Source organism: Mixophyes fleayi, chromosome 4 (genome assembly GCF_038048845.1).
Source record: "Mixophyes fleayi isolate aMixFle1 chromosome 4, aMixFle1.hap1, whole genome shotgun sequence".
Taxonomy (NCBI): domain Eukaryota; kingdom Metazoa; phylum Chordata; class Amphibia; order Anura; family Limnodynastidae; genus Mixophyes; species Mixophyes fleayi.
In genome coordinates, this window is record NC_134405.1 from 47,858,136 (window position 1) to 47,876,892 (window position 18,757).

At 43.0% G+C, this 18,757-nt stretch overlaps 1 protein-coding gene across 1 annotated transcript in view; it reads left to right on the forward strand.

Moving 5' to 3' along the window:
• Positions 1-18,757, forward strand: part of LOC142151345 (adhesion G protein-coupled receptor E3-like) — a 104,477-nt gene that overhangs the window by 45,247 nt on the left and 40,473 nt on the right. The window contains exons 8-10 of the mRNA XM_075206883.1: positions 7,240-7,304; positions 9,339-9,422; positions 13,467-13,635. Of these exons, the coding sequence (XP_075062984.1) occupies positions 7,240-7,304; positions 9,339-9,422; positions 13,467-13,635 (318 nt within the window). The remainder of the gene's footprint in view (positions 1-7,239; positions 7,305-9,338; positions 9,423-13,466; positions 13,636-18,757) is intronic.

Below are 18,757 nucleotides of genomic sequence, written 5' to 3' on the forward strand. Positions count from 1 at the left end.
GTAACATGATTTAGATATAAAGTCAATGTGGGGAATAAATGATAGTTAGGAGTCAAAGATTACACCTAGGCACCAAGCTTGCGGGGTGGGATTTATGGTCATGTTATCAACAGAAATAGAAATGTCAGGCAGGAAGCTTCTGTTTTCGGGTGAGAATATTATTAATTCAGTTTTTGAAAGATTGAGTTTGAGTTGGCGAGAAGACATCCAAGATACAATGGCAGAAAGACAGTCAGTAACGCAAGACAACACAGATGGTGAAAGATCAGGAGAGGATAGATAGATTTGTGTATCATCCGAATAGAGATGATACTAAAATCCAAAGGAGCTTATTAGTTTTCCAAGAGAAGTGGTGTAGATAGAGAATAGCAGAGGACCTAGGACTGAGCCTTGCGGTACTCCAACTGATAAAGGAAGCGGAGCAGAGGTGGATCCAGAGAAATTAACACTGAAAGAGTGAATAGATAGGTAGGGTGAGGATGAGAACCAGTAAAGGACAGTGCCTTCAAGACTTAGGGATTGTAGCGTTTGTATGAGGAGAGAGTGGTCAACAGTGTCAAATGCAGCAGAAAGATCCAGGAGAATTAGAAGAGAGTAATGGTTTTTACTTTTTGCTGTGATCAAATCATTGAAAACCTTGGTCAGCACAGTCTCTGTGACGTGTTGAGAGCGAAAGCCTGACTGAAGAGGATTCAATAGGTTGTTTGCTGTAAGAAAGTGTGTGAGGCGAGTGTAGGCAATTCTCTTGGGAAGCTTGGAGGGGCATGGGAGTTGAGAGATGGGGGGGGAATTTGAGAGAGAGTTTGGGTCAGAATTTAGTTTTTTTTAAAATGGGAGTAATCACTGCATGCTTGAATAGTGATGGAAAAATACCAGTAGAAAGAGATAGATTACAAATTTTAGTTAGATGGGGAATGAGCTCAGGTGACAAGGACCTACTAATTTGTGAGGAAATTGGGATCAAGAGGACAGAAGGTAGAGTATAAAGATGAGAAGAGAGTAAAAACTTCCTCTTCATTTGTGGGATCAAATGAAGAGCGAGTGTCAGAGGGTGCTACATAGGAATTGAGCTGATTGCTTGTCAAGGGAGATGATACCATTTCAAGTCTGATCTTATCTATTTTTTCCTTGAAATAGGAAGCAAGATCCTAGGCACTGATGGTAGTTGGAGGATTTGGGGTGTGAGGATCTAGAAGAGATTTAAACGTGTTAAAAAGGCATTTGGGGTTTGAAGCCTGAGCATAGTTGAGAGATTGGAAGTATATTTGTTTTGCAGTGTCCACAGCATTTTTATAGGGGTGTTCGATACCAGTATATGTGATGAAATCATAAGAGGTGCAATATTTACGCCAGTGACGTTCTGCTTTACGAGAGAGTTTTTGTAGAGTTACTTTAGTGTTACTGTAGTGTGCCACGGTTGGCAACAAAGTCTACGTGGAGTATGTAGTGTCGCTGGAGCCACTTGATCAAGGGCAGTTGCTAGGATTTGGTGAAAATGGGGTGCTGGGTGTATAAGGGGAGGAGAATGTAGAAATTGGGGAGAGAAGGTGTTGGAGAGAGGTGGGAAACTATTGAAGATCAATAGAGTTGATATTCCTGCGGTTGTGAGGAGGCTTGGAAGAGTTTGACACTAGGGAGGGTAAAGAACTGGGAGAGAACGAGTAGCTAATAAGGTGATGATCCAATAGTGGGAAAGGAGTGTTAAGAAAATCAGAAACTGAGCATAGTCTAGAGAAAACAAGATGAAGACAGTGGCCATTCTGATGAGTAGCGGATTCAATCCACTGGGAGAGGTCAAGTGAGGATGTTAGAGAGAGTAGTTTGGAAGTAGTATTGGAAAGTGGAATAGAAATAGGGATGTTGAAATCACCCATGATGATGGTGGGGATGTCAGAGAATAAGAAGTGAGGGAGCCACGCAGAGAAGTGTTCAAGAAATTGATGGTGGAGTCCAGGGGGGCGATGGATGATAGCAACACACATAGAAAATGAGTTAAAAATCCTAACAGCATGTACTTAAAAAGATGTGAATGTGAGTGATGGGACATTTGGTAGAACTGTGAACGTGCAGTGTCGGGAGAGAAGTAGTCCAAACCCACCTCCTTGTCTGATTCCTGGTCTGGGGGTGTGGGTAAAATGGAAACCACCATGTGAAAGGGCTGCAGGTGAGGCAGTGTCTGATTGCGTGAGCCATGTTTCTGTTATTGCTAGAAGGTTTAGGTTTAGGTATAGCCAGAAGTAATGTCTGTAATGTAATGCAACCTTATTTATCATGTTGTTACTACTTTTTATTATGAGATGTGTGTGTTGACAGTTTGTCAATTGTCTTTTATATGCTTTGTGATGAGATGTGGATACCAGGAACATGTAACAAATCTGAGTGGATTTCTAGTGCTACTCAGGATGGACACAAACTGACCAGAGGTGCGGAGTCCAACAAGCTCCCTGGTGTTCAGCACGAACCGCCGCAAGGCAGACTTTGCTGCCAGGAACTCGCAAGTTGCAGTCCACTGGTCAGCCTCTGATGTAACTTAGCGGACTGGAGTAGAAGCAGAACAAGATGGCAGACAGGCCCGAGGAGGGGTAACAGGTGTGATGTCAGAAAAAAGCTGGTTCAGTACACTTGGAGGCAAGAAGTACAATGCAGGTGTCAGAAGTAAGGTCAAAAGGAAGGCATGGGTTTTGTATACATGCTGGCAGAAAAGGTACAATGGAGACAGAGGTAAGGTCAGGACATGCTGATTCAGTACACTGCATGGCTGAATGAATTGTTGCAGATAATAGTAGCTAGGTCAGTGGAAGGCAGGAGTCCGGTACACATGAGAACAGCAGAGAGCAGTAACAGAGGGAATGGAGGCTGAGACTGGAGAACCAAACGCACAGGGAAGTTAGACATGTAAGATATACGTTGCTCTGACACCACAGGAGTGTCATAGTGGAGTTTATAGAGGACCCTGTTTTAAAGGGTTGCCCTGAATTGCAGTCACAATACCGCCGATTTCTGAAAGTGCAGTGAGGAGATGGGACGCTGGAGCTTGGGACAGAGTAGTAATCGTGACAGAACAGGTTCAGAGTATGATGTACAGTGAGTTGGCTGAACTATTCCAGGAGCATCTAGCTTTGCTGGGACCCAAAGCATCTGAAAATGAATTGGCGTGTGTCATGGAAGCTATACTGAAGACCTGTTCAGACTTCATCCACCATCAATTCCTGTCTGTGTATTGCTGGCAGATCAGAGCATCCTAAGGTTAGGATATCAGGATATCCCATTGTTCCATGCGGGTATTGCTGACATTGACACTCACATGCAAATGTAGGACTTGATGTGGCAGTGAATGGGATAAATAGCCCTGATATCAGGAACCCTGTATCCAGGCCTGGCGCTCCCATTAGGCAAGGTTAGGCACTTGCCTAGGGCGCCGGGCTCTGGAGGGCGCCTGGAGGGCGCCACAAGAATGTAAATTACTTTAAAACTGTGCGGCGACCACTGACCATACCTGTCACGGCCGCCGCACAGCATTCAGATGCACGGGGGAGGGGGGAGAGGCTATTGCTCACCACCGCCGCCTCTCTGCTCCGTCTCCTCCCCTCCACTCAATAGTGTCAGTGAGTGGAGGGGAGGAGACGGAGCAGAGAGGCGGCGGTGGTGTGACAAGGTAAGGAAAGACGGGGTGAGGGGGGAGGAGGGCGCCGATTTTTGCAGGGGGGGTGGCAATTTTTTCAAAATGCCTAAGGCACCATGGACCCTAGCACCGGCCCTGCCTGTATTAATGGTAAGTTCTATGACTTATAATGCCTTGAACCTGATGGTCATTGTTGTGTGCAGTTAAATTAAAGTGCTAGTAGCTGACTTCACTGTGAATGAAGAATATTACCAGGCCAAGATCTGGAAAATGACTAAACAGGCCACCATATGCAATATTCTACTATTCTCCGACTAGTGGGTCCAAGTGTCTCGAAAGCATAGGAGCCTCTTTTTATGTTTTCTTCAATTCTTTAATACCTGTTTAATCCCTTTACTACTTGGGATACTTTTATTTTCCATCCCACAGTCAGAGAGTATGATTTCAAACTCCTTTTTAATCAGCTCCAGTAACAGTGAAGTCAATATGTTATTCTTGTGGACATTGATCACATTTGCAAAGAAAAGTTACACTCAGATCTCCCCCATTCACAGCTCACACATTATTATCGGTTTAGACCAAGGGCCTGAACTCTCCAAACAAGTGAAGGTTAGCCCTGAAGTAATTTAGAAACCTTAAAGCTACTAAAGTTGCAGATTACTCTGCCACCCTGTCTTTCAATATTTGTTTGTAGTTTTATTAATATCATCTTGGGTTTCCCTTTAACTGTCAGATTTTGAAATATAGTATGGCCACAGTCACAGGTGGGGAACACTGAGTCATCCCAATGGCATAGATAATACAAGGTTCCATAGATTTTTTTACTATTTGATGTTCTTCCCACCGAGGTGCTACTATGGAGCAACCTGGTCTAGCAGTTTTGTTATTGTAGTAACTCAGAACTAATCACAGTGAGGTGCTACCTTGGAACTCTCCCGAATCCACCACCCAGGACTCACATTCATCACAGTGAGGTGACTGCAGCTCCACAGGAACCGATGACCACCAGCTAGCCAAAATCTGTGCTTACTGACAGCCCTTACAGTACTGACAAAGTGATAGAGATTGGGGGAGACAGTATTCCTAAAAAGACTAGTGAAGCAACCCTTTACTGACTGCGGCATCAGAGCAGCTGGCCAGTATAGGGGATCAAACATAGTTAAACAAATTATTTGGGCATTGAGAATATTGTACCAAGTGACTGATATGCTATCACCAAATAAATCTTCAGTGTTCAGTGGTGCTACAGTTCATTATCCTGCTGCAGAGGGTTACTACCTGTGTGACACCAACCAGCAGATTATAGCACCTCATTGTGATCCTGAATCCAGGGGCTTCCCAGCTCCCCAGGATCTCTGTGCCTTATCTAGCTGCAGATTATCTCACCTCCTAGTGATCCTGACTCTAGGGGCTTTCCAACTCCCCAGGATCTCTGTGCCTTACCTAGCTGCAGATCATCGCACCTCCTCAAGATCCTGACTCCAGGGGTTTCCCGCTCCACAAGACCTCTATGCCAGATCTACCTGCAGATCATCGCTCCACCAGAAGCTCTCACATCTCTTCCCAAGTTCTCCTATCAGCGTCCGTCCTGCTTCAATTACCTGGTTCACCTCTCTGTCTCGCTTGTAGCCCTCCTTGAGAGCTGCGACCTGTGGTTAGGGAGCCACAAAGTCCAAATTCCCTTGCGGGAGTCCCTAGCGAATACCTCCCACTCTGTTAGACTCCGTTCCTTTAGGAGGGTAGCGTCAACTCGAGCAGACCAAATGGGTCCTCACACACCCTCGATTGAGACAATAAGCTGTAGACATGAGATGGGTTAATATTGAACAAACCTTAACACGAGGGAGTTAATGCTGTGTGTATTGTAGGTGTGAAAGGGTTAAAACTGTGTTTAATATTGGCATGATTGGGGCAGTACTGTGTATACGAGTATTTCACCCCTGAAACTGTCTATGAAATGTAATAATTATTCTAATTTAAAGGGGGGTATTCAATTGTTAGCGAAATCCCCGGAAAACGAGCGCTCTAAAAATATTAGCATTAATACGGTAATTACTCGCTGAATTTCATCTCGCAGCTCCCTGAGCTGCGAGATGAAATTTAGCGAGTAAACTACCATATTAATGGTATTTACGCGCATATTACCGTATTAACGCTAATATATTTTGAGCGCTCGTTTTTCCGGGGATCTCGCTAACAATTGAATACCCCCAAAGACTCTAAAGACAAAACAGCAGTGTAAATGCGGATTCTCTTCCATTTGGGATGTTACGCAGATATTATAGCATGTTTTTATTGCCAAGTGAATGGATAAACATGGTAATATGGGGGTGTCATTGGTGGAAATGTTGCATCCTCTGTGGGGTCAAGCTGGGTGGATAGGCAATAATGCACTTTGAATTACAATTGTTTCTAACTCCTGCAGATTGGTGGAAACTGTTTGTGGAGGTACACAAGAGCGCCTCCTTATGAAAGCTACACCAATGGACTGAATTTCAGCCTTAATCCCTTGGCACCCAGTTATGATATGTGGAAATTTCTCACCTATGAAATATCTTAAAATAGAATATATTTTTTTTAACAATTCACCAGAACAGTTATAGCACACTAAAGCATTAGTGAAATAATTGCACTATGGTTTTGCAACATACCACAAAGAGTAAAAATGATAAAAGTAACAATCTCTGGGGTATCTGAGAATTCTCAGCTAGATCATCTGTAACTGTTGGCAAGGTGGGCACACTCCAGCGGAAAGACCAATATGGTTCTGGTAAGCAGAGCTGGTAGCTATTCAACCCATTCTTTATCTTTTTTCTGGCTTCCAAGGCTTTGATAGTGCAGCTAGATCTGTAATCCTTAGCCAATCCTACCTCCATATATCTCAAATGGGTCTCCAGCTCTGGTTAAAAAAAACCCACTCTTGTTCCCAAGCTGGTGTGTTCTGGATACAGAATAGAGCTAGCACACACAATGGGTTGTTTTTACCGGTTGTATTCAAATTTTACCCCCTCCAATGTGGATCCTCATTTATTGAACCTCAGTTAAGGCCATCTGACATTTGTCAGGTATGATATTTAGCCCTGCTTCCTCAATGCCGGTCATTATCCTGGTGACGTGTTCTAAGTGCTCCTCCTTAATGTCAATGGAAATGACAAAGCCTACTAAGAAAGCCTGGGTCAGGCCCGGACATCCTGCCAGAATATGTACCACACAAAATTGTGTCGACTGGTCCTTTTTGGGTCAAGCATGGCACTGGCTGCACAGAGACTAGGGGAATGGGCAGTCATTGCTAGCATCACTTTGACATATTTCTTGATTCTGTTGGGAGCCATCCAGTATGCTGGTTGGCGTAATGGCAATCATCCAGTGCATAAAGTCACAAGCCCTCTGTATAGACAACTGTAGCAGGATGATTAGCTGTTAGAAAGGCGCCGTGAAGATATCTCTTGAGCTGAATAGACTTGTTACCATAAGCTTTCATCAAACTTACAATGTGAAACCACCCAAAGTAGAATCTTGTGTGTAATTGGTTTGGGTTGTAATTAGGCAAATGTAAGAGACTTCCAGAATGCGTTGCCAGCCACTGTAAACCTTCACTGTTTCTTTTATCTTCCCAGATAAAAGGAATTGCCAATCACAACCTGATGCTAAGCTGGAAGAGTGCGAGAGACTCAATCGCCAGGTGCGCAGTTCTAGTAAAAATTCTAATTATGCAAAGTTGTAACCTATAACTGACTCTTGTCTTCAGCACTTAAGAAGTCTAAACTCATACATTTAAACTTTAAAACTGAAGCAGAGCATCAAACTTAGAGTTCACCTGTCACCTCAAAATTACTAATGATGAGTGGTGTCAATATATATGTATGTTGTGAAATTTGTCCTTATGTGTTTGTGACAGCTTTGCTTTTATTAAAAATAATTAAACATTATAAATAATTATGAAAGTAACTGCAACATTAAATAGTTTAATAAAATGTTAATACAATGCTCAAATAGGAAGGAATACTGCACCTTCTATTAGAAGTTAGCTTGGTGATTATCACATACAAAAAACTCAAATTAGACAGAAGTGTAATGATTGTCAAGTCTCAGAAATTCCTGGCTAATGATCAGCCCTAGAAATGACCTCTGCAGCGTTATACCAGAATTCACAGCTGTCCTGTAATACTCCTCTCTCTGTGTTCCAAGCTGAACCACCACTGCAGGATTGTTTGCATAGAAGTGTTTGGATTTCTCAGAATAGGACTGCATAAGGGTCATTTTATATAATTCTCATAAATGTGGACACAAAGTAAATTTTTTTGTTCTCCACACAACATAAAAAGGAGTGTGTCCGGTGACCTCAAATTAAAAAAAACAAGATAATAATTCTTAAATGAGTTTGGATAAATAATAATTTGGAGCAATTTTTAATAATTTCATATTTTCCTTTTTGCTCCTAAAACACTGCTCAATCCTCATTTCTGTCATTAATGAGTTGTGAGAGTGAGGAGGCTTAGGGACATACATATGTTTTAATATTTTTAGTACATTTGCATTTATCAGTATAAAAATGCCCTCTGGTTGGTGCAAAAGACGTCCAATGAAAGTGTAGGTCAACTATAAATCTCTTCAACCTTTAAGGGCGTGTAACAATCAGATATTTTTGGGAGGATGAACAGTCTTTGCAGCTGCCCCCTAATTTAGGAATGCATTTCTAAATATGCAGTCTTCGCCCCTTGAAGATTACTTAAATTTTATGCCCCATAACCCAAATTCTAATTTTTGCATTTAAGCTCAGAGTCAGTTGCCTCCCTGGACTTATACCACATTCAGCAAGGAATGCCCTGACCTGCCCAGATCCTTCAATCTAATGATCAATCCCTTGATAAAATTGCTGATGAAGTGATGAAACGCATCAGAATGAACACTGAATGTGTTCTTCTACATACAACTTAAGACCATGTTACTATGACTATTTATCAACATAGATGTTGTGCACCCCTTTTAACTCTTAGGAGGATTCACATTTTCATACAAGTACATCTCTTGCAAAATTTCCAACTTTGAAATAGACTAACACTTGTCTCTTAGGGGAATATCAATTACTTATATTCTGGAAGCTTGGGACTTGTGTTCTGGAGGATACGTCTTCTTTAAAGATATTGCAGGATTTTATAACTTCCGATCGACTGTCATATTATTCCTACAAGGATCTCTTCTATATCAAAAGATACATTTCTATTGGAGTCTGTATTCGCTTAGGAGATTGTTTTCATATGAGAGGTCACTTGATTTAGAACACCACAGTTTGTGATTTTATTAGTTTATATATTTTCACAATTAATTCTATTTTTTAATAAATGAGGATTTGATTATATTGGTCACAGACATGATTGGTTTTTAAAAATTCTATTTTTTTATACTATCTATATCGACCGCTGTTCTGAACTGTTTATAGTCATTTTGTTATATGTAATAATTGAATTTTACATATGTCGCCTCTTTGTTTTTAAACTGAAAACTGAGGCTCTATGAACACTAAAAATGTAATATATAATATATGTAATGTGTAATATATGTGTAGGTATTGGTGGCAGTTCTGCATGAATGTTTGCAGTGGAGTTAACATGGAAAAACTTTAATATGGATGGTTGAACACATGAATGGGTGGACAGAATTGTTTGTATGTACATATTAAAACCATATTAAGACCACCTGATCTGTTTTACCATAGGATGCATTCTGTTCTTTGTTGAAATCCAGTGCAGATATACAGAAAAGGTCTTGTCAAACAAATAATACCGTTACTTCTGTGGAGGTAAGAAAGTAATTGTTTATAAGGTGCTCAAGTTTCTGATTTCTAGATGTGTGACGCTGTCTGCCTGTGGTATGTGTATTCCGAGGTAAATAAATACACAACAATGGATTGGATGAGTGCAATAGGTATATTAAATAATAGGTATCTAAAAGAATATCTATCAGCTTGGACACAAACGGGATGCCCTGGTCTGTGAGAATTTCCTTGTGTATTCCCAAGTATGTGAACATTAACACAACAGCTTTAGCTATGGTGCTGGACTTTATGTTCCATAGGGGAACTGCCTCTGGATATCTGGTCACACAGTCAAGCACCACTAGTACATATTGGTAGCCATGAGCGATTTTCTCCAGCGGGCCCACAAGGTCCATGGCTATCCATTCAAAGGGAATTTGTGCTATTGCTATTGGCATTGGAATGAGAGGTTCCCTGTACAGGGGTTTGGGACAGGTTCACTGACAAATGGGACAGGACCGGCAATACCTTTTCACTGCCATGAGTACACCGGACCAGTCCTGAGCAGAACTCATCCACGTGTTTTATCCTCCCCCAGGTGTCTCCACAGGCAGTTGTATGTGTTGCTTTAAACACCAGAGGCATATGGACCTGTGGAACCATTAACTGTTCTACTTTTACCACCTGTGCAATAGCAATTCTTTACAGAAAGCTATTTTTGACAACAAAATATGGTAAACCTGCAGGCTGGGCGCCTTTCTCTACATCGTTCACCTCAGTCAAAATTTTTAAAGCATGTTCTAAAGTTGCAAATTGGTCACGAGCAAAGTCCTATATCCTCACTGACAGGTGGAATAGGCGGCTCATCTGCCATGTCACCGGCTAATGCTACTTTGGACTGTCCATAGTTCCCCGCAGGTAGATGTTTTTGTGGAACTCCTGCTGTGACCCCCAGGATAGTATTCTGGTTTGGCAGTTCCCAAAGATTGAGGTCCATATGTTGTGGGTTCTTAGACGGTTTCTTTAAGACCAGGCTTCCGACCGTTGCATCGGTTTTCGGCATGTCTCTACTGAGGACCTCTTTAAACAGAGGGAAGTCTCGCCCCAGAATGAGTGGATATGGACGTTTCAGCACAATGGCAGCCACCACCATAACCTCATGTCTTTTAAGTGTGACTGGCAGAAGTGTTCTCTCATACTTATTCGTCCCAGGTATACACAGTACCTTCACCTTGGGCAACCGGGTAGTTATGGTTTTGGCAGAGCTGGAAATCAACATAAGTTCACTCCCAGAGTCAACCAATGCCTAGACAAGGTTTTGGTTGATAAGTATGGTCACCCAGAGCAAATGACGTGGGTCTCATGGTACAACAGCTTGCAAAAGCAGACATAACATGTGCAACAGAACAGTCCATGGGTTCTGGTAGGTAAGGACAATCGGCCCTAAAGTGACCTGGCTCACCACATTCAAAGCACTCCGGATTAGACACCTTTGTAATCTGCCCTCTGTCCGTAGTAGTTTTGCCATTGGGCCCTGTAGCAAGGAATGTCAAACGTCAAGCTTTTGACGTGACATCACCTTTGGCACAAACGCAGGTTCTTTGGTCATTTGCTGTAGTGCACAAAACCTCTCTACCACCGTGGCAAGCTCTTCATAAGTTTGTGGGTCTGATTGCAGCCTCCACCTTTGCAGACCGTGGTCCAGCCCCCAAATACAGTGATCTTTCACCAGGTGAATTCTCCTCAGGCTGCAAAAATTTTTGGAAAACTCAGCCAATTGTGGTCTGACCAGCTTGTATTTATCATAGCGCCATTTGTGTTAGCCCTGGGTCCGGCCTGGCCACTAAACTCCAATGTGTGCCAATATGTCAGACTTTAGACACAGACAATCAGTGGCCCGGTCCTCATCCAGATCCATATAAGCCCGCTGAGCTTCGCCAGTCAGATATGGCACCAGCCGCTCAGCCCAAACTTCAGGAGGCCATTTTTGCCCTTTTTGCAGCTCTCTCAAAGGACACATTATATGCTTCTATGCTACCAGATGGCGACATTTTCTTCAGACCTGGACTAGTTGGTACATTTCTGCCTTGCCTCACCTGAACTAACTCTTCCCTTAAGAGCCTGGTGTTTTCCTCCTCTGCCTCTGCAACTTGTAGCACCTGAGCTTTCTGATCTTGCTACGCAGTGGCCACATTCACGACTGTTCTCAAAACTTCTATGTTAACATCTACAAGGGTTGGGTAGCAAAAACTTGCTTCCCTGAACATCCACATTTCTGACACCACTTGTGGCAAGAGAACACTTCTGGTGAAACACACACAAACAACTTCTTGCCTTTTTACTTTGTTTTAATGTCCGGATGGTAAAGTACTTGACAACATAAATATTCCATACAGTTTCTTGTGACCCTAAACATGAAAATACCAAAGATCAACTCTCTAGACACCAGCCAGTATTTCTAGCATCAGTCACACTGAACACCAAATGAAACAGATTTTTATACATGACACTCCTCCCACAGCTGTAGCTTGATAGGCAGGCGACACTCCCACCTTCCCTTTGCAAGGGAGTTCTCATCAGCTGCTCCTGTTTGATTACAGACACACTCTGTAGCTCTGGGAGAAGGCACTTTCAAACCATGTAAGTTAAATCATAGTGGAAACTACAGTTGTGTCACACATATGTCTTCCACTGGTTTATCTTTAAACTAGGTGCACTGCTGCACAAATGTGTTACTCTACTTGCATCCTTGCTATGCAGATTGCAAGCTAAATGCCTCCCTTTCTTAATATATATATATATATATATATATATATATATATATATATATTTAGCTCAATCTGTATATCCAATTGAGATCCGTGTGGTATAACTTCCTTCTTTGCAATTAAATGTAAATAAGAAATAATTCATCTGAAAATATCTAATATCATATATTCAATAGCCAATACTGTTTGACAGCTGTAACGGAGATTGGCTGGTTGTCAAGGAGTTATAAATACATATTGGAAACATTACCATCACAGTAACAGATTAAACATCATTTTACAAGTTTGACTGAGCCCATGCCCTAAATATATTGCACATAAATAAGAGAGAGCAGTTACTGGAGTGTTGTTGCTCACTTTCTCTTACTGAGTCGTCATCATCATCAGCTATTTATATAGAGCTACTAATTCTGCAGCACTGTACAGGACTGTACAGCAGTGGCGGATCAAGGGGGGGGGGGGGGGGGGCGATCGGGGCCTACAGGGGCTTGCTGCCAGCGGCTGCACAGTATGTGCAGGTCCGTTCAGCAGTGGCAGTGTGCTGTTCCGCTGCTCTGATTGTGTTTAAAACACAATCAGAGCAGCCGGGCAGCACACTGTCACTGCCGAATGGACCTGCACATACTGTGCAGCCGCCGGCAGCCTCAGAAGTCAGAAAGGGGGTGGGGCCTAAATCGCCCCCCCTAAATCGCCCCGGTATAACAATTTCCTAGATCCACCCCTGCTGTACAGAGAACTCGCTCACATCAGCCCCATTGGAGCTTACAGTCTAAATTCCCTAACATACACACACACACACACACACACACACACACACAGAGAGACTAGGGTCAATTTCATAGCAGCCAATTAGCCTACTAGTATGTTTTTGGAGTGTGGGAGAAAACCGGAGCACCCGGAGGAAACCCACGCAAACTCAGGGAGAACATACAAACTCACAGATAAGGCCATGGTCAGGAATCAAACTCATGACCCCAGTGTTGTAAGGCAGAAGTGCTAGCCACTAAGCCACCGTGTTGCCCCAAGTCTGGTTTTGAACTTCTGGGCCTCATTTTGTAAAGCAAAAAATGCAGAAAATTTGCTCCTGAACAAAACATATTGCAAATGTATTTATTAATTTTTTTGCATGCATGGAAAATACTGGCTATATTTATATGTAGCACACAGGTACTGTACGAATTTATTTTTGCACTACAATTTAAAGTTGACCTAAGACACACCTACAGTTCAACATTATATTGTCCAGACACAGATTTGCTCCTTTTCTGCTTTGCTCTTGACTTTAAATAATGCTCTCTTTGTTTCTTCTTCTCAACCATAGGATGTAACACTTCAATTCACTGAAGTTCTCAACCAAACACAGTTGACCAATCTGACCACCTCGGAGCTCAGCACAGCTGTCAATGCTATACTACAGAATGTGGAAACCTCACTGTTGGCAACTTTTACTAAAGACCTCAAGAATCAAATCATCAGCACCCCTGAACTTGGTGAGCAGATACAAGTATTGAATTAGAGCCATTGCACTTCTAGAGATGTGCGGAGACTCCCATGTTTTCGTTTTGGTTCTACAATCGTCTTTGTGTTTTGGTTTGGGTTTTGGCCAAAAATCCACATGTGTTTTAGTTTTGGTTTTGGATCTGGATTTCAATAAAACTTGTAAAAAAAACAATTTAATACATTAGTATTTATAGCATTAACATTCATAGTCTATTTTGGAATAATCTATTCACAACTGTCAAAATTTTCACCAATTTTTGCAAAAAGGCTGCAGCAAGCTGGCTGGCTACATGTCCGTTTAATAAAAGATACAATCCCTATGAAACATTGCGGCAAAGCAGTGTCAGTTTAATACAGTAAAAGCAGAGCACTGGTTGCTAGGATGATAATATAGGAAAAGAAGATATCCCAGGGTAGGCTCACCCCATAACTGAAATCATTTGAGAAATCGCTGAAGCATATAAAGTGTGGAATTCCACCTTGTTACTACCTCTTGCTGAGTGTGATACATATGTTCGACTGTTGCATGATCGACATTTACATGGTCAACACCATAATATAGACAGGGTTGGAAAGTCAACAATAACGCCATCGACAGTATTATTAGGTCGACAATTGAAATATAAAGAGTATTATTAGGTCGACAGTATGAATGTAGACAGAATTATAAGGTTGAAAATTTGAATGTAGACAGTATTTTTAAGTTGACAATAATATCCCTAACTGTAACCTTATCCTTAACTCTAACTCCAACACTGACCTCTTGCTTCAGTTGGTGGCATGGCAAGTAATTTGCTCAGTAGCTGCTGCAATGTTCTATATGTGGTCACTGAGTGCCGAAAATGCCTAGAATATTTTTGGGCCATACACAGCATCTCCTAGATTGACCTCCCTCTCTTTTTTTTTTTTATTTGATTTTTTTTTTATTGTATGTATAAAATAAAACAAAACAGACAAGCAAATGTATCCTGGATACAATCCGCAAAATGAAAATCTAGTGCAATTACCATTGCTGACATATAAAGAAAACACCATACACAAACATAAGACATAAACCAGAAATAGGTGGACTGGGGGAGGGGGGTCAGGGAGAGAGGGAAGGATACATACCTAGAGACAAGCAGCATGTCAGAAGAGTACATTTGCGAACAACAGTACAGTAGCGATCATGGGAGCTGGATCGGATATTAAGGGTCCTGGGTGGGGCCTATGTCCAATGTAATATTCATACCACAAGAACCACTTGATCAGCAGACAGGACACGGCTGTGGAATATTTAAAGCCAATGGTTTCGATCTCATAACTGCGCTAAGTTTTGGCAATAATTTTAGGAAGGGGTGGAGGTAGTGGAAACTTTCAATGTGGCTATTGCCGCTCTAGTGGCGACGAGTATATGCCCAGTAACAAATTGTTTGTGGCGCTGAGAATGGGTCAGGTAATGATGCAATAGTGCAACAGTGTGGTAAGGGAGGATACTGGATTTAGTAACCTGAGTTATCAGTTGGAAAACTGCGTCTCACAATGGCCTGAGCTTGGGGCACATCCAAAAAATTGGAATAAGCGTATTCGTTTCACCACAGTCTTTCCAACAGCATTTAGATATTGAAGGCCAGATTCTGTGGAGCTTGTCTGGTGTGAGGTACAGCCTGTGTACAATCTTAATCATTATCTCCGAATGGTTGATACATTTAGACATTTTATAGATGTTCTGAAATATTTACTCCCAATCCTGTGGAGAGACTGTGATCCCCAAATCAGATTCACCGGAGACATGAACCAGCAGATTGCAAGTGTCAACAGGGGACAGAAGGGTCAGGTACCATCTTGAGATGGGAAGAAGAAATGGAGAACAACAGTCGCACACATGGAGGAGCAGGCTTCAATGCTGGTGGAAGTGATAGGTAAGATTTTATCCGGTGTCTGATCTGAAGATACTTATAGAAGTCTTGACCTGGAATGTCGTACTTGGCTTGTAGCTGGGAGAAGGGAGGAAGTGAGCCACTCTCCAGAAGATCCTGCATTCGTCTTGCCCCCTGTCTATGCTAAAAATCAAGGTGGAGATCTGGGATCAGTTGTGACAAGGCAATGGTAGAGAGTTTGGAGGAGGGAAGAGGAGAGTCTGGTGACAAGAGCATCATCTTATCCCATACAACAAGAGAATCTTTACAGAAAGGGTAGTTACAGACATTGGTTTGTTAGGTTTATCCAGCCACAGAAGGTCTGCCAAGGAGAATGTAGAGGTTTTGTGGCATTCAATGGTGACCCAAGGTTTGGATGGCGAAGGGGCCTGCCAATCTCTGAATTGATCTAATAAGACAGTGTGCTGATAAGCTTCTAATTTAGGTGCAGCCAGACCACCTCTTAATTTAGAGCGGAACATTCGCTCTCTGGAAAGCCTAGGGTGTTTATTATGCCAGATAAAAAAAAATGCAATAACATAAAATTTATTGAGGAGAGATCCGAGAACAAGGTAGGGGATAGATCAGAATAAATAGAGGTTCATTGGAAGCAACATCATTTTCATGGCAGCCACCCTTTCCAGTCAAGGCAGCTACCTCCAATGCCTCCGATTTGGAGGAGTTAAGTTTGTAATAAGAGGCCTCTGAATATTCCTGCATGATTTTGGATAATGGAGGCCGGGAGAGAGGGATGAGAGCGAGATCGAGGCTAGGAACCCCTTAATAGACTCAGTGGAGTGCTGGGGCAGAGATGCATCGGCCTTTTAAGTTATAGAGACTCTCGTACTAGGAAGCGAATTGATTTGCTATGCTGAGAGGGTTGGATATATGGGTACCCTGCACATTGCGCAGCACTTCGATCCGGTTAATAGCGTTCTTGCCACGGAGGTTACGGGCCAACAATTTGCTTCATCTATTATCTAAGGTGTAGAACCGCTGATTGAGTCTAGCTATGGCATTGTTGATCTATAAAAGGGAAACTTCATTATTTTTTTATGTGCAATATAGCTAACTTGGCTTTGATCTTTCAGCCAGATCCCAGTTGTGTCCTAGATGGAGTGGGCTGTGACAGTTGGTGCGCTTGCCACGCCACGGCATGGAATGTAGCCAGGTTGGACGAAGATGTGGCAGAGCCAGTGCCAATGAATTTCACTGGAGGAGCTGATTTGTCAGGTTTCACCTTTTTAGGAGGCATAATGCTAATATAAGTCAGGTTAAACAAACTGTATGCAACGGACACCTCCTATAAAAAAGATAACCCAGTAGGTAGGTATGCAAACAGGCATGGACGGCAGTTAGGTTACAGTAAAGCCCATTTGAAAAGCTGTCAGGCAGAAATCCTCAGGTCAGCAGGGATGAGGTATAATGCAGCATGTGAGTTACTGGAACAGCATAAGAGCTGACAAAAAAATGAGTTTGCAGTACCACACTACAGCCACTGGGTGGTGCAGGGAACTGTGGTTTATACAGTTAGGTGCAAATGCACTTAGTTCTGTGAAACTGTCAAAGTGTTGTTAATAACTGACTGCCAGGGGCAGGCTGGGCAGATGATCCCCTGCCCCCCAGGCCGGTCCCATATTGGGCTACCTTGGGCTGGGTCACTGGGCCACCTGCACTTTTTTTTCCTTTAAAATATTCCTAATAGGCTGCTGATCTGAGTCTTGCTCCCTGGGCTTAAATTTGCCAGCCCTCCCCTGCTGGCATCCAGTCGATGGCAACTGGGCTGTTACTGGCCATGCAGAGAGGAGAGTGAATCAGAAGAATTGTGACTGTCCCAAGTCCTTTCTTTATTTTTTGCTGTATACAGGTCCCTTACACAATATGTAAGCCACAGAAGTATTTCAGACACAAATTAGGCACAGCATGCAATAGTACTGTAAGCCCATGGGGTAATAACTTTATGCATATGGAGCTGCAGTTATCATATGGTGCAGGAACAGGAATCTTATAGTCTTAGGGTCTGCCGTGGTGCAAACTGGGGTGCCTAGATTGGAGAAAAGAGGGTGTAGGAGGGGAGAAAAGGGGTGTGGGGGGGGGGGTAGAGCAGTGCAATTGAAGCGGTACAGACAATATACTCAGGTGCTGGAAGTACAGCGGGTGTTTACAGCTTTTTTGCAGTTATGAATGCCTTAGCTCTTTTGCTTTTTGTCTATAGCTCTGATGCGGTGTATATTGTGTGGGTGTGTTCTCCGCTAATTGCTGTCTGCTCTTGCTTATAGCCTTGTTTATAGCTCAGGGAATATGTGGGTGACAAACGCTAAGTGCTGTTTGTTCTCGTTTATAGCCCTAAAAAGGGTCTCCGCCATCCACGTTCAACAGGAATCTTATAGATGGAGGGAGATATATGACAAACCCTCCTGTGCTCTCCTTCGAGGGTGTAGAGAGTGGCTGCCAGTATTAATATTATTATTATTATCTTTTATTTGTTAGGCGCCACAAGGATTCCGCAGCGCCGCACATAGTACCATCAGTAGACTATACAGGGTATAACAGTACAAAACAATAAACAAAAAGTACCAATACTTCAGAAACTCCAGGCAGGCAGATGTAATAGACACGGAGTAGAAGAACGGGTAAGGAGACAGGAGGGAAGAGGGCCCTGCTCATACGAGCTTACATCCTAAGGGAGGTTAAAACAGACCAGGCACAAGAGGAGCCAGTTGAGGGAATGGGAGAGAGGGGAGAATGAGCGGAGGAGATGGGGGTTAAGTGAATGGTTGGTAGGCTTTGAGAAAGAGGTGAGTTTTGAGTGCACGTTTGAAGGAGCACAGAGTAGGAGAGAGGCGGATGGAGCGAGGGAGGTCATTCCAGTAAAGGGGGGCTGCACGGGAAAAGTCCTGGATTCTGGAATGGGAAGAGGTGATCAGAGTGGAGGAGAGGCGGCGGTCATTGGCCGAGTGCAGGGAGCGGATGGGAGTGTGAATGGAGTGGAGGTTAGAGATATAAGGGGCAGTAGAGTGGGAGAGAGCCTTGTAAGTGGTGGTGAGGAGTTTGAAAAGAATTCTGTAGGGGAAGGAGAGCCAGTGTAGGGCAAGGCAGAGAGGGGAGGCAGAGGTGGAGCGGTGTGAGAGGTAGATGAGTCTTGCGGGCGCATTGAGTATAGAGCGGAGGGGGGAGAGACGGGGGTGGAGGAGGCCGGTGAGGAGGAGGTTGC